Below are 24,476 nucleotides of genomic sequence, written 5' to 3' on the forward strand. Positions count from 1 at the left end.
ATAGCACCATTATTCTCTGACAAAGGAAGATAAGACATGCAGGCTTTTGTTTGTGGTGTTTTGTTTTGGTTTGTTTTTAACTTCCATACATATAAGTGTGGATATTAAGGCACTAAAATATAGCCTGTCTGCCAGCCTCTGCATCTTTGAATAGCAGTGTACAAAGCAGTGGCTTAAAGATCAGAGTTATACTGGTGTATCTGAGGACATTATTTGGCATTTAGAACCTAATTAACAAGACTGTCATATGCAAGAAGATATGTGTGTGTGTATCTATGTAATGTAAATGTGTGTTCTATATATGTGGTAGATTTAATATATACAAAAATAGAAAAAAAAGTAGAAAAAGGAGTGGAAAAAAGCATAGGAAAAGAAAAACATATAAAATGTAGCACTGCCTCTTAATTTATTATACTGATTGCTATAAAAAGCAATACTTCTTCTGTTGAGTCAGCCAGCAGCTGTGACTTCGGTTCTTGTGTGGGATGGGTATAAGGACTGACAGTTGTCTTATAAATGTAGTCACTCGCTGGTGTAGAAATAGAAGTAGGACTGCATTCAGAATATAGAAGTCCGTTGTCAAGATGATACATTTCTATGAATATTAAATTCCTGTAATTAATTTTTTTCTCCTGAAGTTGCTTGCTTTTATTTTGAAGTTTTCTTACTGTTACATCCTTACACAGAATATTAAAAGGCACACTGTATGGCTGATGTTAATAGTTGTTGTATTATTTATCAATTAAATAAATGTGCACTTGAATCTTTCACCATTTCGCTACAAGTTCCTAAGAGGGACAACCTGTTCACATCTTGTTGTTATGGGGGGGGAGACTGAATTTTAAATGGTATCTAAAAGTGAAGACTGCTTTTGCTAAAATAAGAGTAGAATTTAATTTTTCTTGTTTTTTTTTTCCTGGGAAAATGGAGTGTTGGGGAGGCAAACTGACAAGAGTAAGAGTGCTGTCTAAATTGGGAGAAGCATGTTGTAGTATCTCAATTCCTGGATAGTTGTTAAAATGGTTTAACAATTGTTCATGAAATCATAAATGAAGTTACAAAAGCAAGTGGTGACGGTTTGCCCAGAAAAGGTAGGGATAGTTTCAGTGGCCTACACAGTGCATTTTTTGATCTTATGTTTCCTTTAAACTCTTCCATCTCTCACACAATCTAATCTCTGACAAGGTAAGAACCAGAAGCAACTTTACACTTAAATATTTTCAAGCTCTATGGCTGTTATGCAGTCTGATTTGATCAGTCTTCTCACTGAGCAGTGGCATATGTAAATGAAAGCCATTATGAAACAAGCAGTTCTTCCTTCTGGATTAACTGTTCTTTTTCTAGGTGAATGTAGAAGAGGTTATTCTATAAGTCTGTTTAACAACTTGAACTGTTTGTTCAAAGAAAGATAAAGTTACTGTGGTGCTTGCCTCAGAACTTGCACTGGTGTTGTATCAAAAGAGATAACCAAGTGTAAGAACAGGCCAATGTGTCAGGTAAAATAGGACATGCCCTGTGCCATACAAGCTGACTGCTCTGAGAGAACCACAGGTAGCATTAGAGGCAGGTAAAGGCCATCTTGGGCTGTCCTGTCAGACTAAGAGGACCTAAAATATTTCTTTACCAGTTACAAGCACAGGCTTTATAGTTTTTATAGTTTTGGGTTTTTTTGGCTATGCATCTAAATAGTTCTTCGAAGTTGTAATCAAAACTTATTGTCTCAACAAATCTAAATACTTGTTTTGTTTTTGGTTTTCTTTTCTAGGTTCTGTTGAAATAACAGAAGCAAATCTTGTAAGAGATGTTTTATATGTCTTCCAGGGAATAGATGGAAAAAACATCAAAATGTGCAATTCTGAAAATTGCTATAAAGTGGAGGGAAAGGTACTGTATTGGTGTCTTGTATTTCATGTGTGAAGAGAAAAGTATATAGGGGAAAAATATCTGTGAGAAACATATAAAAAATTTAAAATATTATTACAAGTCTGTATTCCCTCTACCAGCTGTTTTGTGCTGGTTTTGTTTGTTTTGTTTTTGGGCGTTCTTTTGTTAATACAAGAGAGTAGTTTCAACACTAGTAGTTGAAAATTTATTGGGTAGATTAGGTGCCAGAAAGAAAATGTAGCATTTCACAAGATGTGAGTAGTCTTCCAGCTCTTAATCCAGTAGAAGGACTTGTAAGTTATGACTTTGAGGACTTCTGTCAACATTTCTTCCCTTCATTGTATAAGAATTAACATAAAGCAGATGCAGGCCTTTTACTGCATTCTTACTAAATTAAATGTAACAGAGATATGGAATAGATGCTAGCCACTTGATGTTATGGGCCTGATTGCAGTTATAAGTGATCAGATGCAGATGACCTAGAAAAGAAAGGACTGGTGATAGAACTGAAGAAAGATCTGATGTGAATTTGAATGAAGACATTGAATAGGGGACAAAAGAAGAGGAGAGATGCCTGAGAGACTTTGCTTTAAGGTGGTGAGATGTTATGCCTATCTGCAATTCAGAAAACCCTAAGACTGTGATTGGGTCAGCTGACCAAAGAACAAAAAATGGTGCTGGTTGCTTTAGCATCTTCACACTCAGTATTTAGACAGTACAGCTTCAGAGCTCAGTTTCTGCTAATAGGTTTTCTTGTTCAGATGGAAAGATATTCTTGTTCAGATGGAAAGACAACACTTTCAATTTTTAATTATATTAAAAACTTTCTACTATGACAATATTACATAGTCCTTAAATGGTGGGGAAATTACTTTTGGGCCATTTCATGTGCCATGAGCACGGTAGACATGTCTTAATGTTGATACTGAGCTATTGTCCTTTCTTCCTTCATGATAGTAACAAAAAGTGAAATGCTGTAGTGTTCACCATTCCTTTACAATGACATTTATGTCTGCTTAATGGAGGGATAAATGGGAAAACTTAAGTCCTGTTAAATTATTTTTAATTAACAGATTCTTATAAACATCCACCTGTAGATGATGCAAAGTTTGTAATTCCTCAGCACCTTCATTGAGTAAATTATATTCTATATATGAGATTATATATGGCAAAAGAAGGGTAGCATAATATATTTTTCTAGAGGAATGTGAAGAAAACTTTGTCAGTGATTACAAAATTGGCAATGGGTTTCATTGGTTTTCTGTGTAGCTTTCATATCCAGTAGGCTGGTTTGAGGTCGGAAGCTGTTTTACTTGGAACTTGTAATTCAGGGAATTTAATTACTGACCACAAGCCAGCTGAATAATCTTTGCCTGAGAACTGTCTTGAGTTATTGTTGTCAAGTCAGTCATCTTCCGTTCTTCCTTACTTGTACTTGGTCTGAGCTACTGGACCTGGTGAAAGTGACATTATCTGACCCACCAGAGCTGTAGCTGGAATTTCTGACTAGCAAGGAGGACCAAGATCATACCTCCTCTAGTTGTATTGACTGCATATTAGGCAAAATAGTAGTTAAAGCATATAGTTCTTCCTCAGATGACTGTCTCATTGTAACAGTGTGGGTTGTTGGTGTTTTTTTCCCAGAAAGAAACACATTTTCTAAGATGCTATTCTTGCTGAAATGTTTCCTAATCTTTGTGTTAATATTAGGTCTGGTGGTGACATTCAGCACTGTATAAGATGGCAGTTTCTGAGTTGATCTAAGACATACAAATGTAATAACACCAAGCCAATTTTGCTTGTTCCTCATTTAATTCCAGCGGATGTGTATTGTACTCAATGTTTGCCAAGTACTCTGTACTTGCAGAATTTTAAATAGTTCTGTTGTCATCTCTTTGGTTTTAGCTGTAGGCAGGGTTTCTGTGTCCAATTATGCTTGTTTGGGCTGGAGTTTACCCTACAGAAGTTGTTCAAGAAGTTAAAGCTGTACCTCTGTGGGTAAACAAGAGGGCTAGGGACTGAACTCTGGTCTTACAACCAAGTGCTGCAGCCTGTTTCAAGCCCACTCTGGTGTGGATAACACACTCTGACACTAATTGTTATCTTGGAGAATGCCTGTACTGTTAACTAAAAAGTTTAATGAAGGGGATTGATTTCTAGTTCTTTGGCAGCTTAACTTCTTGGAACAATTCCTTGCTTTGGTTTTGACTGTTCCAGCTTGCCGTCAAAGTTAAAATATCGTCTGTAGAGATGGGATAGGCCCAGTTGCAGAAGTGGGCAGAAGTCAGTCTCTGTCTTGTGGTCTGTGTTATCAGTCAGATTGTTTGGGGTTTTTTATGCAATGAAATTTTGAATGCTTGAATGTGAAAGAGGAAAATCTCAAGTAGGAAGTGTATTATCTGTTTAATTTAGAGGAAGAAATGTGCTGATTCAGATGAAAATAGTAGTGGTAGCTAAATGGGGTGTTGGGACTAAGGCAGGCTTGCAAGGTGAGTGAGATACTAGAAGAAAACCAGAAACAGACTAAAAGAGTTCAGAAGGACATATAATTAAATAACTTATAAAATCTGGACTTAATCTTGGAAGTTGGGTTCTACAAGTTTGTGTTCCTGATGCCTAGTCAGGCATTGGGTTGTTCATTTTCTATTGAAGGTTTCTTTCACATATCGCAATTACTAATTATTTTGTCAAAGCTTTTTCTTTAGTTTCAGTCATTAACACCTCTGCTACAACTCTCATCTTTTCAGTCTTGCTGATTGTCAGGATAAGATAAAGAGTCCAATATTGCAACATGAAAATGCAGATTTCTTCCTTTTTTCTGAAGACCATTTTGTTATTGCCATAATTGCCTAATGTAAAAAGAGTGTATGAATACTGTTACATTAATATTTCCAAAAGAGAAGGTCTCAAAATTGCCAGTAGTTTGTTGCTGCTGCCTTTTCAATGCACGTGTGTTATATTTTATAAATATATAATAATTTATTTTATATAAATATAATTCTAATTACGTGGTTATCTGCTTTTCTGCAGTATCTGTACTGTAGAAAGTAAAATGAATTGTTTCTGAAGCTGGCTTTTTTATCAGAAAGGGTGACCTTTGTGAAGAAACCAGTATTGGCATGGCAGATTTGACTTAATTTCAGACTTGTTTCTGTTAATTTTATAGGTGAGCTTGTCGAAATCTCTCCGAGATACTACAAGCAGACTTGCAGAGTTGGGGTGGCTACATAACAAAATAAGAAAATATACAGACCAGAGGAGTTTGGATCGTGCATTTGGACTGGTGGGACAGGTCGGTCAGCTAGATGAAACAGTCTAACTACAGTGTTTGATCTTGTTTGGCTAAGAAACTACTGAGAAAATGCAGTGCTAGAATGATGCATAAACTTTGGAGCTTGAATCATTCATCATTTGATTTACTCCTTTTGTGGATGCTGCATTTGATATGGGTCATAGTTAGAAGGCAAAGGCATTTGCCCTTTTTGGTCATAAGGATTTGCCCCTGTAATTTGTAGCTGGAAACTCTCATAAATTCCTTTTCTTAATATCCATTTAAAAAAAAAACCCAATATTTCAAAATTATTCATGCATGTTCATAAACAAAAACATTTCTTAAATGGGATGATGTCATCCATGAGGTAATTAATCACAATTCAGTTATTAGTGACCTGTGCAGGAGACATGCTTGTCAGCTATTGTTGATGTTCATGTGTTAGTACTGCACTAGCTTACATAAAATGCAAGTAGTCCATTATCTTCTGCCCTTTCTTTTGAATACAGCATCAAAAGAATATTAATTTTTGTTTTCATAGGTTTCATCATCATGATTTATAGTCTACAGTAACTTCACTGCTGCTGTAATAGCCAAAACCACATTTACTGCTAAGACATTCCCGTTTCCTCTCACTTGCTCCCTCTGTAAAACTGGATATTATCCCTTCTGAGTCGACAGAAATGTTATCCTTGCCTCTAGCCATAACATCCTACCTAATCTGCCAAGAAATTGAAGTGCTTCTCCCTTCAATCTAATTTTTCTTAAGAGGTCAGTAGAGACACTGTAGTGCTTCCTACTTTTCTAATGTTTTATTCTGTTCCATTCTGTCTCTTATTCTAAGTAACCCGTCTAGTTACATATAAATAATTATTTTTCTACTGATCCAATGCTGATTTCCATGTTTTATATGGCAGTGCTACTGTGTATGCATTTTCTGTGGACTCTCCCCCTTGTATCTGGGTGAAGTTTTATTCTTTATCTAGCAGCTTCCTGCTTGTGATTATTTTTACTGTCTCTGGCTTTAATCTTCAAGTTTAAAGAAAGGGGAGAACTTTAATTCTTCAGTGAATTTAAATGTACAGTATCTTGGCTTCTGTATGCAGGTTTCCGATCCTGTGCAGAAGGCTGTGCAGTTAAGTTACCTGAATCTGCATAGCTCTAATGCTGCTAATTTTACTTGAGGCAAACACTTGTGTATATTTCTAGGACATAAGTGTAGAAATAAAAGCTATATTCTACTCTTGCTGTCAGTATCTGGGCACAGAGAGCATGTCTTCATGCTCGTCATAGCTTTTATAGCTGAGAATTTCAGGTGCTGCACACTGCATTAAGGAATTTAGCACAACAGTGCATAGTGATATAAAACATCTTTCACTTAATGTTCTGAAAGGATCATGGTGTAAACCCTTGTTTAAACTAGGTGTAGAATAAGCCGTCTGTCACCTCTTTTATTATTCTGGTGACTGGTTTTACCACACAAAATATCAGGTTGCTATGTCTCTACATTAGAAGTGGAGACATAACAATATGTTACACTTCATATTTTCTTACCTTTGCTGATTAATATCTTAAGTTTTACTTTGTCCTCATAAAACAAAAAGAATAATTGGCATTTAACTATATTTTAGCTTGTACTTTGGCATTTTGCCCGTTTGAGTTGAGATCCAGTTGAGTTAATGAGCATTTTAATTTTTTTCTCTTGAACAAGCGTTCTGTTTCCTTCCTCAATTCTCTTTCGCAGCAGACCAAATCAGAATTCTAGGGTAATGTCCAGTTTTTCTGTAACAGTTTGGGAAGCAAAAGTCTGTGGTTTGTGATACAGGAATTGGTACTGGATGTAAATCTTAATTTGTAAAGCTTCTCCGAAAAATTGGTGACCAGTTAGAGTCTAAATCCTTTTGGCTACTAAATCATTAAAGTCAGTGATTGCTGTTCTTCTTTTTGAGCAGAACAGTGCCTTTGATTGTTTTCTTAGAGGCTCTGCTCTGCCCTCTATCTTGGCAACTGCCAGCTTCAAAAATTTCCTGGAGAAGCAAGTGAGAAGAAATGAAAAGTGGAGTTACACATAAAGGGATTTCTTTTTGCCCTTCAGTATCCTCTGGAATAAAATGAATTTCAAATTTCTTTGCAATTTACAATGTTGAGTTGAAGAAAGGAACATCCTTTCCTTAAAGATACAGTTGCAAGATTAATGACTTTTTTTTTCCTAGGCTTCTTAACTGCTTAGCAGGAAAGATGACTTATTTTCTCTTTGTGCTTCTAGAAATTATTCCTGCCTTTTATGTACTCTAGTGAATAAGTACTTTAAGTTCTTGGATTATTTCTATGAAGTTTTCCTTTTTCCAAATTGTTTTGACTGTAATTTTAAAAGATCTTGAAGGGAAAATCCTGGGAAATTTCCCATTAAAAAAAAAATCCATCAAAATAGATATCAAATTCATTAGCTGAGAATTGGTTAGAAAGTTCTGAAGAATTTGTGTATGTGCATGAGAGTATTCTCGAAGAAACCAAACGAATAAAAATCTTGGGGCATTTTTTGGCGAGTTTTAAAGTCTTTATCAGTTGTTCCTAAATTAATGAGCCATATTTTTAGTTCTGTTTTGAAAAATGTGTTGCAGGCATTTTTTTAGTCTGTATGTTAGGTTAATACCATTACAGAAGTAAAGCAGGACTTCCCCCAATTCTGAACTGTGGAAAATATTTATCACTAAACAAGTATTATTTCAAGAATTGTTTTTAAAATTTACCTTGATTTTTAAACAACCTAAAGTGCTGTGCTTCCTTGTGTTTTACAAGGAAGAGTTTTTGCTTTAGCTCCAGCCTAAATTAACTTCTGCACATTTTACAGATTTCTGAAGATATACTTTGTGTTGTTCATTTCTTCCATGTCAAGTGAAGAATTATATATAACTGTGAATTGATAAAAGGTCAAAATTTCATGGTTCTTGATCAGTCAGCACTTATTTGGAGCATTTTTTGAGCATTGTGTTTTCTTATTCATGTCATATAGTCTATACTGTAAATATAATGATAGTTGCCTAACTTTTGTGTTCTGTTGTTAGAAGACTTCCTGAAATTCAAACTCTATTACTTCACTGCATACTGTATCTTACATGATTATTTTAAAAAATCTTCAACTGGGTCTTGTTATAATTTATACATCCTTGTGCTAATGACTATTGCCATTACTGAGATGATATATCTACTTGAAGAGTTACACTTTTCATAGTTTAATATGTTAAGGTAGTTAAGGTAGCAAGAAACAAGGTCACTTGCTAATGTGTATAAGTTCCTGGAAAAGGTACATGCAGCTCTTAGGGAAGCACTTATACTTTGGCCATTTCTCTAAGAATTGGCTTTTATGCTGAAACTTGTAGAAAGATTCCCTTCAAGAAATTTCTGATTGTGTTAGAAGTTTGGTGGTAGAATTAAATCAGAAAGATCCCTCCTGATTACTTTTCTTTTTCCCTTTTTTTTCTTCTCTTTCTCTTACAGAGTTTTTGTGCAGCCTTACATCAGGAACTTAAAGAATACTACCGACTTCTGTCTGTTTTACATTCTCAGGTAAGTTAAGTGGTACGTATTCAACTTCACTATTTTGTTCTATTTTATCTAAATAGCTCCTAAAAAGGTAATACCTTGATATTCTGTTAGAATGTAAAGGATGTACAGCAGTTTCTGTTGACAGTGAACACAATTCTCTGTACATTTCTTGTTCTTCAAATGTATGTGCCCTTGAATATTCTTCTCTTAAGAATTCACTGGTATTTGGTGTGTTACATAAGCAAAGAATACAATGTGTGTTTCTAAGTCTCTGTCCCTGTTTTGCATCCTTTTTGTCAGTTTCACCTTACATAATATCTTTATCATTCAAATCCCAAACAATGTCATGCATCCTTGAGTGGAGAAGAAAACAGTGCATATTTCCAGCAGTGCATGATTTAGCAGCTAGTAATAACAGTTCCAACTTTTGTCCTGTGTTGGGGCAGTCTGTACATTTTTCTTGTCCCTTTGTTTTCTGATAGTAAAAACATCTGTTCTGCAGATGTTTAAATGTTTTACTATTTTTCTGGAACATATAGACCAACTTAGTGCTGATAATCTTGCAGTTTTTCCACAAATGTTGGTAGGTATGTGCATCTAGATGTTGTCTCTAAAACACAAGTAAAGTAAACATTCTGCTGGTTGCCTTTTTTAAAAGGTGCTTCAAAGGGTTCATTACTTGTAATGGTGAAAAATTTATTCTGAGAATTGACCCAAAGCTAAATTATACTGCCTTTTAAAATTCTAACTTTAATAAAATAATTATATTTTGTCATAGGCTTTTGTTAATGTTTTCAAAGCATCTATTCCTTTTAGTTCACAGTTCTTGAACATTCTTTTGAAATGCTTGTTATAAATATTTTTTGCTTGTTTTTCCTGGTTATTATCCAGTTATTCCTTTTGTAATTGCTTCTTGCTCTGTCCAAAATGTGTTTTCTCTCTTGGTTTGCTGACGCTTTGATTTTTTTTTTTTTCCTAACTTCTAAAACTTCTTGACCATGAAAGTGGTTGACTACTTTGAGATGCAGTTTTGTCTACCTTTCCTGCCCCACCAAACCTTTCAAAAAAAGAGATGAGTAGGGTTGGAGGGAAAGCCTGTAAGGAAAAGACAAAAGTTCTGGGGTTACTTATTTTCAAACTGCATTTGCCTTTTTGGGGGGTTGACCCTGGGCAGCAGCCAGGCACCCACCCAGCCTCTTGTTTCCCCCTGTCTCTTGAGGAACAGGGAGAAAATAGAAGGAAAACAAAAAGACAAGTCAATCAAGTTAGTGAGTTTAGAAGGGGAAGCAAAAGCTGTGCGTGCAAGCAAAGCCAAGTAGGGAATTCATTCACTTCCTTCCTTCAGCAGGCAGATGTCCAGCTGCTCCTGGCAAGCAGGACCTCAGGACACTTAACACTTGCTTGGGAAGATGGACTCCATCACCACAAATGTTCCTATTTCCTTCTCCTTTCCCTGAGCTTTTTTTCCTGAGAAAGCTTTTTGTCCTCCATAAGCTTCGTTTTTCAGTTAGTTGATATCCCAAGGAATGAAGTGAGTCTCACTGGTATGTAGTTTTATGGCTTCTTCTTGAGCAGAGGCATGACATTTGCCTTCTCACGGTCATCAGAAACCTCCTCCAATTGCTGTGTTGCAAAAATAAGGGAAAGTGGCCTTGCAGTGACATTGACCAACTCCTTTCTTCAACACTTGGTGCATCCCATCAGGTCCCATAGACTTAAGCATATCCCATTTGTTTGGTGTACCCTAGCCTGATCCTTCTCTCAGTAGTCTTCCGTGTTCCAGACTTCTCTCTCTTCTTATCTCAGCATCTGTTTCCCCAGCAGCAGATCCTACTGAACTACCAAGGCAAAAAAGGCATTAAGTACCTCAGCATTTTCCATTTTTTGTGTCACCCCTCATGAAGCATCATTCAGTAGTTGGACACATTTTTCCTAGTCTTACTGCTGTTCTTATTGTTATTCTTCATGCTCCTTGCCAGATTCATCTTCAGTGTTAGAGTTCATGAGTACATTGAGCATGTTGATTAAATGCCTTTTCATAGGGAACAGTCAGTACAGTGTCAGCAATGCTTTGCTGCAGCAGCAGACCAGAGTTTCTGGGGAATCTAGGTACCTCAGCACCTAACTGAAAGGGTTCCCAGAGTCATGTTATGTTTTCATTTTCAGAAGCTTCTGGCAGCATTCCTTCCCAAAGACACAAAAGAAAGGAAGGAGATCCAGCAGTGGAGGAGAGAGATTCTTTTGTGACTTCTTTTGTGAAAAGTGGAAGGGCTTGAAGGTCACACTGCAGAATGGACAAAAATCCTGTACCTTTTAGCTTCCTGAAAACATGTAGAAAATTGACTTGAAATTGTGTATGTGACATTTTTTGATTCAGGAGATTGTACAGGCTGCCAGCTTAGGAGTTGTTAACTGCTATTCTAGAGAGCAGTACAGGCATAGAACAACAAGAATCTTGTCAAAGGGTTCTGTACTCTCTTTATAATATTTTATTATGTCTTCAGAACTTCTCCTGAGCATGTTTCTGCCCTTAAATGAGTAATCCTGAGCATACTGTCTACTATTCCATAAGCATCTCTGGTCTTTTTCTTGCAGGTTGTTTTCACATTGTCAGACCATTTAAAAATGCAGTTCCATGATGAAGATGTACCATGTCTTCCCTAAAGTCAGAGGGTGGCTCATGATCTCTCTTGTCATTGCTGATTTCCAAAAACACCAAAGAAAAATCCCAGGCATGGACCCAGGAGAATTCGGAAGCAAATTAATTTAACTGGCTCTAAGGCTCAACTTAATGTGGATGACACTAGTCTTAAATTTACCTGGGATGTTGCATTTGGCTAAGAAGAGGTGCTAGATGGGAAAGCAAAGAGTGGGTTGTTTGTCATATATCAGAAACAGCTTATTTTCTAAGAGATTGTCTCCTTGTACTGCTCCAGGAACTTGCTTCTGTATTCTTAAATTGTGTTCTTGTCCTGCTTATTCCATCTGTACTTGTATAAGATTTGCATTTGCACCTTGGATGCAAATACTTGGCATTTATTTTCCATAGTGTTGGGAGATTCATGGTAATCACATTATGATAGAGTTTTCTTATTGTAGCTTTTAAAGTTTAGTCTTTTTCTTTCATTGTAGCAATTCCTTAATCTCACTATAAGGCTAAGTTAAGTTCTGATGGCTTCTGGAGGAAGACGTTGAATGGAATTTGTCACATGTGGAACTAAAATAATCTGCATGGGCAGTAATAAAAAGTTTACCTCCCACAGCCTGCCTGTCCTTTAGATGTTTTTCTTTACTCTTTGTCAAGACTGTCTTTCAGGATCTCTTCTCTCTTCTTTTGCACTTCTTTCTTTTCTTGACTATTACCTTGCTGTCTTTAATTTTCTTGGTCTTTGTGCTTTGTCTAACTCATTGTGCTTACGCTTGTCTCTGTTCTTTCACCTTTGCTCAAGCCTGTTTCCACTAAAGACTGACTCTCAGGTTTTGTCCCAGTGATTTGATGAGAGAATACATAACACTGGGTATTTCAAGTGTGTTAGTGAAAATCTGACTTCAGATTATGAAACCTGAGTTCTGCCTCAGTTTTGTTCTTTGACATGTTTTTCTGTTTCTAACTTAATCAGTTACAACTGGAAGATGACCAGGGTGTGAATTTGGGACTTGAGAGCAGTTTAACACTTCGCCGTCTTCTGGTCTGGACATATGACCCCAAAATAAGGTTAAAGACTCTTGCAGCACTTGTTGATCACTGTCAAGGTCTGTTTAACATTAATTTAATATTTCTGGGGATGTTATATAACTTTGAGTAATTATGCATGTTAGAGGTGGGTATCAATAATATTACTGGTTTTTTTGGACTTTTTTTTTTAGAAAATTCCAAGTAGGTAGTTCAGATTCTCCCTCTTTTAATTTAAACAAAGCATGACAAATTATAGTGCTGTGTTGATACATTCAGACTTCTTATTTTTTGAAACTAGAATGTGCTCAAAAATTTCAATTTTAGGCATGCACTTTTTATGGTATTTTCAGTTATTTAATCATTTTTCAGAGAATGGTACACTGAAAAAACCCTACTGATATGTTATGAAATGCTTGACTGAGTTTCTTCACTATATATGAGTATTATGCAATTTCTCTATATTCGATGGCATAGAGGAGTCATCAGTAACTTGTCTTCAGACTCATGTGAAACAACAAAGCTTTGCAAATCTGCAAATATCATGATTTTGGTGGCAATCCACAAGAAAGTGCTAGGCAGAGTCATGTTGGAGTTTAGCAGAACTGTGGCCGGTAGCTGACTAAGCTGACCAGTAATTGATGCTTCTCCCTGTTGGTACTTCAGATTTCTGAGATTGTAGCCCTTCAGAAAGAGCATCTTAGCCAAAAAAAAAAAAAAAAACCTACAGTGCTTGCTTTACCTTAATTATTGGAATCGGTAGCAAATTTTTTTTTTAATGGGCTTTACTTTTAAGACATTCATAAAAATTTTGAGTTGCATGGCCTCTGCCACAAGGAAGTGGTAAGCTGTGGAGCATAGCAGCAAAATCAAATATTCAGTCTATTTTTTAACTCTTTTTTTTTTTTGACAGCTTCTTACTTTACAATTGCAAGAAGACAGGAGATATTCCCTAATGGGGCTATGAGGGCAACTGTAACCAAGAAACATGAAAACTGTGTTTGTGTTCATATGTGCATGCAGAATATCTGAGAGTGTCAAGTACAGGAGAGAAGGAAAACATTTCTAAGGCTCCTTTAATGCTTCTCTGGAAGCATGACATCAACTTGTGTGTGTGATCTGATGCCTTAAATTTTGCATTCCTCTAAGCTGCCATGAAGTAGACAGAGAACTCTGCTTAATGCTTTAGTGAGATTAATAATTCATGCCTTAAAACCTAGGAATTCCCTGTTAGCAATAAAAAAAAATAAAAAATCTACTTTTGCTACATTTTAGAGTTGCTGTTTAGCAAGCTCAGTGGGACACAGGGGTAGCTAAAATCAGTGGCTGCTAAATTTAAATGGGGTGCATTAGGTTTTCCTTCAAATGTTTCTGTTCCTCTTCCTTTCTTCTTACAGGGAGAAAAGGTGGTGAACTAGCCTCAGCAGTTCATGCGTATACTAAAACAGGAGATCCCTACATGAGATCTCTGGTTCAGCACATTCTTGGCCTAGTATCACATCCTGTACTGAACTTCCTCTATCGCTGGATTTATGATGGAGAGCTGGAGGATACATACCATGAGGTAATGTATATGCTGCAGTAACTACTTCATCTCTTTGCATTGTGGTGTGACAATCTGTGGGAAGCTTAGAGGAGAAGTTGAAAAGTAGAGTGTGATGAAAATGCATAACATGAGTAACCAATACATCCAATAACAACCTGAAATATCACTCTCTTAATGAATTCTTCATGAATTTGGTATCTGCAAGTTGCAATGTGTTGTCTTCAACTAATCATATGCTGGGTCTGGTTAGTGGAGTCAGAATGGCGTACTGACAGTAGGTCCTTGTTTCTGGAGACAAAATAATTCCTCTATATCTTTTCTTGCTTACTGTAACACCAGTAATGTATACAGAGTTCTTTGTAACTGTTCAGAATGCAAGCCTTGTATTTGGAATGAGGCTCAGACTGTTTTTCTCTGACTGCATACTGTTATCCTCGATAAATAAGTTCAGTCTGTCAGATTGGGTAGAAGAGGTTTATAGTTCCGGAATTGAAACTCGGCAAATTTATTTGTTGTGACTTCTGTAACATCAAGTTCCAGTAATTGTCCTTTTTCTTCTTGGAAATATTTTTTATGCTTTTCTAAATTCTCTCAACACTTTCCTATCTCAAATCAGTACAGTCTTTTTAAAGTGATTAGCTTTTTTCTTTTTTTTTCTTTTTTTTGTTACAAGAAGTCAAAGAATCATTTTTTTAAATTAGTTGAGCACTTCTGAGACAAATCTGAGTAATTTTACTTGAGAGTCAAATATGCTATCTGTTTTCTTGAAATGTCCTTGTTTTGGGCAAAATTTAAGTGAGTGACAGGGACAGCTGGTCTTTAAGGTCAGAATTGTGTAAAATGTATATGAATCTGTTTTTAGAAGTATAAATTAGCCTTTTTTTTTCCCCCCATATTCTCTACAGATATGAGGTTTTGTCTTTTTGTATTTCATGTAGTTCGTTAGCTCTAATGCATGCTCTTCTGCATGTGCACTGGAAGAGTGTTCTTAATATTGAAAATTATTGTTGGATGTGTTGTACTGAAAACTGTAATTTTCATATAATAGACAATTTTGAACAAAGACAATTGACCATTCTTGGGGAAAATGGTATTTGGAGGCAGTGAAAAAAGTTCACTTCCAGAAAATAGGTATATTGTTTGACAAGATGAGGGCATAATCCATCCAAACTTCACTTCAACAAAACTAATAAAGTAGTTGTAGTTTTTTACAAAAGAGGGGATTTTCTTGTGTGGAGTTGAGAGACTGTAACATTTGATCACCATATCAATTTGGGGTTTTTTGCTTTTCTTGTGGGTTTTTTTCCCCCCTCTGCATCTGTTAAAATAGGAGGACTAATAGGTGAAACTATCGGTTAGAGTTTACATTAATCTTTTGCTTTAAATATTTATTTCAATCTTCAGTTTTTTGTAGCCTCAGATCCTACAGTTAAAACTGATCGGTTGTGGCATGACAAATACACTTTGAGGAAATCAATGATCCCATCTTTTATTACAATGGAGCAATCAAAAAAGGTATGAATCTAAAAGTCCGTCTTCTGGTGATTTGTTTGCCCTGTGCTGCTGCTTAGATTTCTGTTGAGAAAATAGAGGCCAAATGTAACAAAAAATAATCTTCTCAAGAATTTTAAAATTGTTTGCTGAGGAAGGCTATAGGACTGTTTCTCCTTTCCATTCTCTAACTGTTAAACTTGGAGGAGATCTCAAGTAGAGGGAAAAGAAGTTTTAAAATGTGTTTAAAACATTTTCATATTAGCATTGCTGTTCTGGATTGCTGTGGTTGGGATTGTGCAACTAAGAGCACAGAAAGATGACAAAATATCTTGTTGTCCTGGTGGTTGTGGATGGCTTCTTTGTTTGGTTGTTTTTGGGGTTTTTTTCTTATAAGCAAATAATTTTTTTAAAAATCCTGTTTTGTTCAGGTCCTTTTAATAGGAAAATCTATAAACTTCTTGCATCAAGTTTGTCATGACCAAACTCCATCCACAAAGATGATTGCTGTTGCAAAATCTGCAGAGTCTTCAAAAGATGGTACAGTATTAATATTATTCAGTATCTCCCCTTTGAACTGACCTCCTGTACTATGTGTCGTTTAGACTGTAAGCTCGGTGGTGGGGTGGAAAGGAGTACAAAAATCCTATCTGCCCTAAAGTATAGATAATTTAATGTATACTTGTTTTTTACAAAAGATGTATGTTGATGCATGTGTATAATTTTCTTAATTTGATAGGTTTGCTGTATGATTGTTAATGTACTGAATTTGTGAATGAAACCAGTCAAAAAACAGTTTGCCTTTACCTGCCTTGGCTGGGGTGGGAGCAGGGATATTCTTGAGTGCTGCAATAAGAATTTACTATGTTTGACTTCTCATCAAATATACTCCATCATACAATTCCATAATACTGGTTCATTTTGTGGTTGAAAAATAAAAATACTCAGTTAGCTGTAAGTAATGGAATAAGCAGTAAAAACAGAACAGAAACCTTTCTAGCCTTTCTGTAAATGCACTATATTAATATGTCAAAAATAAGTATGTGGAAGGTTTGTAAAATTATTTTTGAAGATTACTTAAAAATGGGATTGTGAGCTGATGAACATGGAACCAAAACTTAACTGTTAAATTCCTTCAGATAATTTTGTTTTATTTAGAATAGATCTCAGTTTTATTGACTGAGAACTTCTATACTGTTTGTGGTTATTTTTTTGGAGGCATATTTGTTGCAATGAAGTCAACATTGTTATGATGGAAGGTAGCAAATATTAAACATCTAAACCAAGGAGACTTTATGCCTAAATACTAAGCAAAGAATGTGTAGGATGCTGCTACATCTCGGAGAAAGAACAGATTGCTGCCTTCTGGTGGAAGTGGTCTTTTGCTACTGTAAATTCTTTTGATAACTCGTTTAATATACCAAAGATAGTCTGACTGTTGAGATAGAGCTCACTGGGATGAGTTTTCTGATGCTAATCTATTTTTCTGTCAAATTCTTGTTTTCAAAGAACATACTTCTTAACATTTTATAATATTACTTATATATAGCTTTAAAGCTTGTGTATGCAGGGTTGTTAGGTTTAGATTTCTTAGGGTTTTTTATAAAAATATGCCAAATAACCTTGGATTAGTTTTAATATTAACTCTTCACAAGTGTGGACTTCTGGCATGAGTACCTCCATGAAAAATGTTCCAGTGATAAAATCCCATTCATATCTGGAAGAATATGTCTTCTAATAGTGTGATTTTTGTACCATGTTTAGTGCTTGCTTAAAGATAAGCCTAAAGTGCAGAAAGGGGTCAGGGTTAAGTGGATAAGGGCTATAAATGCATTTGAACAATCATCTTGCCAGCTACTCCTGGAAAAACGGGAAAAAACCATTCTTTGGCTGCACTACTTTCACCACTTTATACAGCATTTATGGCCATGCTTTTCCAATATTTCTTTAAATTTGCACTTGTTTCTCTCTGTCCTTGATTGAATGGAAGATCTGCACAAATACAGGTTTCCTATTATGTGCGGGATGAGAGCTTCAAAGCACACCTACATTATCCTGAGTGCTGAGAATAACTGTTTGAGACAGATGTGTAGTTTCAGAAATATATTACTCCATCTGCAGTGTGCTGAAGGTGTGCTGAGCTTATGGTTGGCAGCCTAATACCTCATGGTATTGCATTGCTTTAATTCTGCATGAAACTGCATTTGTGTTTAGGGCATTTTACCCATTTAATCCTGAAAGAACATTCTACGTCAGGGATGTTGGAAATGCTTTCTTTTGTGTTTGTTTGTGCCATCTAACAGTATCCTGAAAGTTCCCTTTAGATGATTTCTTATTATTAAGATCATGGAAAGCTAAGATGCCAGCCTGCATTCTGGATGCTTTTTCTCATTTTAAATCTGAACATTTCATGGGTTTGGCAGCTCTGGCATGTAGCTGTCTGTAGTTTGGGGACTTCTGGACCAGGAATGACACTATTCAGTAGCAGCTCATGGACCTGCCTGTCAGTGCTTTTCGTCTGACCCTTTCTTTATCCACTTCTGGCTCCTCACTGTTCTGAGATCATTTTGCACAGTTTTCAAAACTTGTGCCTAAGCCTTGTGTTTGATGTAAACAACCTTTTTAGCAGTTTTGTGTGTCAGACAGGAATGCTGCGTTTTGCCTGTGCTGGGGGCTGTGTGTATGCAGAGGTGGTGCATTACAGCTACAGATGTAAACTTGACTTTCCAGTCTCAGGTAAAGGGCTGTGGCCAGGTCACTTACCTCAAGGCAAGAGGATCAGTTTTTAAGGAGAGGGGAAAGACTGCTTTTTCTGCTTGAGATAGTAAGAAGTTGAGACTGGTGTGTGTCGCTCAGAGCTACTGCTTAGACACACACACACCCCTGTGTAAGTGGAGACGGGATCAGCATGCCTGACATGTTGGGCTAGCTATAGACAAGCCAGGGAGTTGCCTGCTGCCTGCTGGCTCTGATTGTGCGCACAGCCAGTGCTAGGCCCAGCCTCTGTGTCCAGGGGTGAAGAGATCAGCTGGTAACTCTTTCTGGCTTGTTCCCTCACTTGTTTTGCCTGCAGGGCTCGCAACATCTTGAGGAAAAACACTTGCACTTACTCTGCAGGTTGTGTTAATTCTCACATCCCTAAGGTTGATGTGTGTTACTTGACTAAGTAGTATTTCTCTAGTCTAGGGACTTTAAACACAGTAATGAATTATAAAAGTGTAATTTCTTTGACATCTCTTGAACTTTTTGTGTCTTACGGAGTTTCACTGATTGCTGAATGATAGTTTGGAAATTTCCAGGAATGTCAGTGAGCCAGCCTTTTAGACTTCCCTTCTTAAAGAGTGTCTTCTTTATTAGAGCCACTGCTTATTTCTTCTATTCATAAGCATTTTATTAATTGAGTAGTTAGAGTGGGAGTATATCCTTTAATGCTGAAGAAGGTCTGAATCTTATGATAGTTGGCAATCCAGTATTTGGAGTATTGCATACTGATTGATGAGGCCACAGATCTTGCTATCTCATAACAGTTTTACTGGAGTCCCTTTCTTGATGAGCTTGTAGTTGTAAAAAACAGTGAAATTAGCTTCCTACTACTTTCTGCTGCTTTCTGTCCCCAAACTGCCATGCATGAAAGATGGAGAGAAAATGTCAGGTTGCTGGCTGTTCCCCAAGTAACTTCAGCATATTCTCTCATTCTCTTATGTATGGAAACTCTCTTCTGTCGAGTGTTTTAACAGTCTGATTGTTTCGTTTATTTTCCCCTGCACCCTTAGAAGTGCCTTCTAATTTAGATTCTGCTCATGAAAGGTTTTTCCTAATTCTGGGCTTTTAGGACTGGATAAATTACTTGATTTGTAAACTTCAGTATTTCAGCAAGCTTGAAAATCCCCAACTTTTTATATACATAACTTGAGCTTCTACCGGCAAGTACAATCTGGGCACAGATTAAAAGTAATATTGTTGAAGTGTACACTGCTTTAGACTTGCTTTTGCTTTGGCTATGGCAAATGTATAACACAGTGGATTAGAAGAAATGGCAGTTTTTCTGTTTGTGTGTTGCAACTGCAAAGCTTGTTTGCCTCAGTTTTTGAAAACTACTAATTTAATTTTAATTTTTATTTTCTTTTAGCTGCTGATTTGTTCACAGATCTGGAAAATGCATTTCAAGAGAAAATTGATGCAGCTTATTTTGAAACCAGCAAATACCTGCTGGATGTTCTCAATAAGAAGTACAATTTGCTGGAGCACATGCAGGCCATGAGGCGCTACTTGTTACTTGGTCAAGGAGACTTTATCAGGCATTTAATGGACTTGCTCAAGTAAGAAAATAGGAAGGGTAATTATGTTGAATTTCTGATGATTCTGTGCATGATCAGCACAGAAACTGTTTTGCTTTTTGAAGAGGACTCTCTAAGTACCTTGTTCAATGAAATCTTTGAGTAATAACTTTTAAATTCTATTTTGGGTTTAATTTCTTTGGCCCTGAGGATTAAAACTTTTTCTTCCTTTCTGATGAGTGGTACATACAGTACCATTTGATAAATCTTGAAAAGTTGCACTAATAAAGATATCTTTATGTTGGCCCTGTGACAGCCAGGGTGTTGGCACTTCTCTTGGTTCTGTCAGCAAGTTTAAGCAGAAACATTCCGCTCTTGATGCTACTGGTTAGCTTGGCTGGAATTATTAGGCCTCTATATTTTGGAGGTGTTTGGTCTAAAACATTGTGTCAAAACCCTTCAATTTTTAAAATCTTTTTGGTTCCTCACCGGCTTCTGTTTCAAGCACTCAGATGCACCCACAACTACTGAATCCAGTTCTTAAAGAGTTTTACATGCTTAAAGAGTTTTACCAGCACTTTTACATGCTGGTGCTACAGATGAAACTTCTTCAATCAGAAGCATTGGCTTGCAAAGCTTTTCTTTGATCTAGAGGACAGGCTTTTTAATAAAGCTTTCATTAACTTGTTTGTAAATAAAAATCAACAGTACATGACCACACTTTTTAATGTGAACCTGAGTGAGGTTGATTTGTGGAGTCAGTATTACATTTGAGGCAGAAGGAGTGAGAAATTTTTCAGTCTTCTCCTTTCTGAGGGACAGAGAGGTATTACAAGAGTTGCATGTTGCAACTCTTTGGAAAGTTGAAGTTACGTAGATTGGGTGGGTTTCTGTGTTCCTGCCAGCACTTCTGAGCCTATGAGATGGCTATCAGTAAGTTTCTCAAAACTGAAATGAAATCATTGGTTTGATGTGCTAATGTTGTAATCTGCCTCATTTAAGATCTGAATGCAACTCAGATTACAGACTAGCTAAACTAGCAATCCTGGTAACTTCAAATTACTGGCATTAAATGAGGTTTAAGTTGCTCCTCATGCTAATATTCAGGAGGATAGCTGCATATGAATAGACATATTCTGCTCATACTCTGTGCAAATATTTTGCTCACTGATTTTCTTCATCATTAAGTCTGAAAGAGTAATAGTTTTGAAAGTTGGTTAGAAAAGGGTTTTGCTGTGTGCTGCAGTTACTACTGAATTGCTGCTGCAGAGTATTTCAGTAATGTGCTGTGACTGTTCCATAACCACCAGGCCAGAGCTTGCACGACCCGCTACAACCTTGTATCAGCATAATCTAACTGGAATCCTGGAAACGGCGGTGAGGGCCACGAATGCCCAGTTCGATAATCCTGAGATTCTCAAGCGATTGGATGTTCGACTTCTGGAGGTCTGTTGCATCATGGTGACTCTGATCTGAAACATACCTTTGTTTGTGTGTGTACATGCAGACATCTATATGAAAATTTTCATATGTGAATACATTTCCCCCCCTTCCTTCGCACTGAAGTGTACTTTGAGTAATATAAAGGTAATTTAATAAGTTGTCGTCTTTTTGCTTTCTCTGTCTATTGTCTATTTGTATTTCAAGATGTGGGTTTACAGCCATTGGCAATACAAGGCTGAGTATTTGGGGCCTAACACAAATTGGTGCTGGTGGTGCTGATTTGAGGTTCTCCAAATAGCTCTTAATGCTGTTGCTCTTACAAGAATTGGGGCTGGAAAGGGCAGGTTGGGGTGTCTGCCTCCTTCTTGCCTCTAGTTAAAAAAAAAAGAAGCAGTGAAAGCACATTTCATGGAAGAGGCCTGTGGTAAGAAACTTGAGTTAATTTGAAAGCTTCAGTCCCTGAGATTAGACTTAGTGAGCTGTAGCATCTGAAATAAATCTGTCTCAGATTTCAGATGCCAAAGAAATTTGTCCTTATTGGTATTTTCCTTACTAGGTTCAGTGGAGAAACACTGACGTTGCAAACATCAGTATTTGTGTGAGATCAGTCTCACCCTTGTATCAAACAGTTTGATCCATTTTTGCCTAATTTGCTACTTTCAACAAGAAACTCCTGTATGTCTTGTTGATGTGGATGTTTGTTTGCTCATAGGCCCTTCATGAAAGAGAAAGCAAGTAATGCTCATCTTCAGCTTTGGTATTCTCTGATTATACACTGACAGGACCATATCTTTTTAATGCAGGTATCTCCTGGGGACACTGGATGGGATGTCTTCAGCTTGGACTATCATGTTGATGGGCCAATAGCAACGGTAATGTCATACACTGCTGCCTCTGAATGTGTTTTGAGTGCTGAATTAAATTGCTAAGTTTTTTTTTTAATTGAAGTAACCTTTTTTTGGTCTGGAGTGTGAAACCAGATTTTTTTTTTTTTTTTCATCTAGGATGTACCAACTGTATTAACAGTTAAGCAAAAATATCAATTCTTACCTGTTAGTGTGAGTGTTGAAGAGCTACATTTAAAACAGTCATTACTGAATATCAGTAATTCACTTGTTCCAGCACAGCTTTTAGCAAGAACTTAATAAATTGAGTGCTCCTATTCTTTGATAATTACTAGTCTGTAGGTACTAATTTGGGAAAATTTGAAAGGAACTGAAGAATGTATTTTTGGAGAACTTATTTGGAGACAATACAGATAGCTGCATTGTTTATCCGAATGTATTTAGCCTTTATAAAGAACTTATAAAGAACTTTTTTTTTAAGCAGGACAAACTGTAAGTCTGACCAGCAGAAGGAATTTTCATACACAGTTTTAAAATAGGCTTAGGCTTTGTTTTGTTCAGCCCTTCTTTCACTTCCAGCAGTGCCCTGTTCAGCCCTCAAGGGAGGATCTTCCCAAAAGCTCTGGGATTTCCTAGAAACTCTTTTTTTTTTTTCAATATTTGCCAATAAACTGCATGGATCAGATAAGATGAACTGTGAAGGGGCTTTTGGTACTTCAGGACATATGGTATGTCTCTTAATTTGTACCGGTATTTTCTTTGTTTTGTAGGTATTTACACGTGAGTGCATGAGCCACTATCTAAGAGTATTTAATTTCCTTTGGAGAGCGAAGAGAATGGAGTACATTCTTACTGATATATGGAAAGGGCACATGTGCAATGCAAAGCTTCTGAAAAGTATGCCAGGTGAGAGGTGTCCAGATGGATGACATGCTTCTAAAATAGATACAGATGACTGCATCTTATTTTAAACTGTGTATGAAGAGGGAAAAGAGTGTCTAATGAATCATGTTCAGATTAATTTTGCATTTTGGTGCTCCTCTTGACTGGCTGTTTAATGGTAGATGATGGTAAGGATGATCATGGTAAAATAACATAATTTTAAACAGATGTTTCCTATCTGTTGCTTTTACCTAATCCTTGATCCCTGTCTTGAAAAGTTGCACTAATGTAAGTATCTTTGTGCTGACCTGGTTGTGAGACTGTAACTCTTCGATCCCTTTGTATTCATCTTCCTTGATGCCTTCTTATTGTACCCCATGTCTCCCTCTTTCTTATGCTGTCTTTTGACTATTAAGTCTCATACATGCACAGTTCTGAATTTACTAGTTTTACCTTCACTTATTCCTTCTGCTTTTGTTTAGCTAAGAACAGAAGAGGCTAAGAAGAGAAAGATGTTTGAGAAGAAATAGGAAAGCTCTGAAATGTAGTGCCTCTGGTCTATGTTTCATGGACCAGGACTTTTTGATCTTATTTTTCAGCTAGATAATATAGCCATATTTTTGAGCATCTGTACTAGCTCACTCTTGAATTTTTTTTAATCTATCTACATGTCTTTCAGTAAAAAGTAACTATTGAGAGTTACACTTCTTTATGGCATAGTAATACTTACAAATTTATTATTTCATAATTAAGAACTTGTGGTGGGTGGGAGAGGACACCTGGCCTCAGAAGATCACTGCTGCTACCATCTAAGATTAGTGGCTGTGTTATGAAATATTCAATATGGTGAAAAAAATTTATCAAGCTGATTTGTTGGCTGTGCTTGTCCTTGCAGTCTTTAACATGCTGTCTCTTTGGATTTATTTACAGAGCTTTCTGGCGTGCTGCATCAGTGTCACGTTTTGGCATCAGAAATGGTCCATTTCATTCATCAAATGCAGTATTACATTACATTTGAGGTATACTCTACCCACCCAATTAGTTACTTAGAAAATTAAGCACTTGCAATATTCTGTATGTGTTGTGTGTCTTAAATTTTAAACAACATGTCATCTAGCAAATCGAAACAGCCCAATCCTGTATCATTGCTCCAGGTGCTTGAATGTTCATGGGATGAACTCTGGAACAAGGTCCAACAAGCACAGGACCTGGATCACATCATTGCAGCTCATGAAGTTTTTCTGGATACAATCATAGCTCGGTGCTTACTGGATAGTGATTCCAGGGTAAGTGGTCTCCTTTGCATGTAATTGTAACTTTATAAACTTGGCATATATGTAAGGAATGACCTTCTTTAACATTGTAGGAGCAAAGGGAAAAGTCATTTTTATTCCTCTGATATAAGATTTTATAATGGTAGGTTCAGACATACTGACACATGTCCATAATAAAACTTGCTGTAATGTGGGCCAGTTCTTTTTCATCCTGAGAAGCTGTGTAATTGTAGCACAGCTGACTTATGGCTTTGCAGAACAGTCTCTCCAGCTGTGTAAAAAAATTTTTTTTTCTTCTACTTTTTTTTTTCTTTTACTTTTTTCTTTGCTCCTTTTCTGGAGAA

General features: G+C 36.6%; 1 protein-coding gene across 1 annotated transcript in view; it reads left to right on the forward strand.

Annotated features, from left to right (window-relative positions):
* The window catches only part of TUBGCP3 (tubulin gamma complex associated protein 3), a 48,547-nt gene that overhangs the window by 20,669 nt on the left and 3,402 nt on the right, over positions 1 to 24,476 (forward strand). The window contains exons 7-19 of the mRNA XM_041472422.1: positions 1,766 to 1,884; positions 5,051 to 5,176; positions 8,654 to 8,722; positions 12,322 to 12,454; positions 13,772 to 13,938; positions 15,325 to 15,435; positions 15,843 to 15,951; positions 19,541 to 19,730; positions 20,999 to 21,134; positions 21,935 to 22,003; positions 22,747 to 22,882; positions 23,789 to 23,877; positions 24,013 to 24,144. Coding sequence (XP_041328356.1) covers positions 1,766 to 1,884; positions 5,051 to 5,176; positions 8,654 to 8,722; positions 12,322 to 12,454; positions 13,772 to 13,938; positions 15,325 to 15,435; positions 15,843 to 15,951; positions 19,541 to 19,730; positions 20,999 to 21,134; positions 21,935 to 22,003; positions 22,747 to 22,882; positions 23,789 to 23,877; positions 24,013 to 24,144 — 1,586 coding nt within the window. The remainder of the gene's footprint in view (positions 1 to 1,765; positions 1,885 to 5,050; positions 5,177 to 8,653; positions 8,723 to 12,321; positions 12,455 to 13,771; positions 13,939 to 15,324; positions 15,436 to 15,842; positions 15,952 to 19,540; positions 19,731 to 20,998; positions 21,135 to 21,934; positions 22,004 to 22,746; positions 22,883 to 23,788; positions 23,878 to 24,012; positions 24,145 to 24,476) is intronic.

This window comes from Pyrgilauda ruficollis, unplaced genomic scaffold (assembly GCF_017590135.1).
Source record: "Pyrgilauda ruficollis isolate IOZ18807 unplaced genomic scaffold, ASM1759013v1 scaffold29, whole genome shotgun sequence".
NCBI classification, from domain to species: Eukaryota; Metazoa; Chordata; class Aves; order Passeriformes; family Passeridae; genus Pyrgilauda; species Pyrgilauda ruficollis.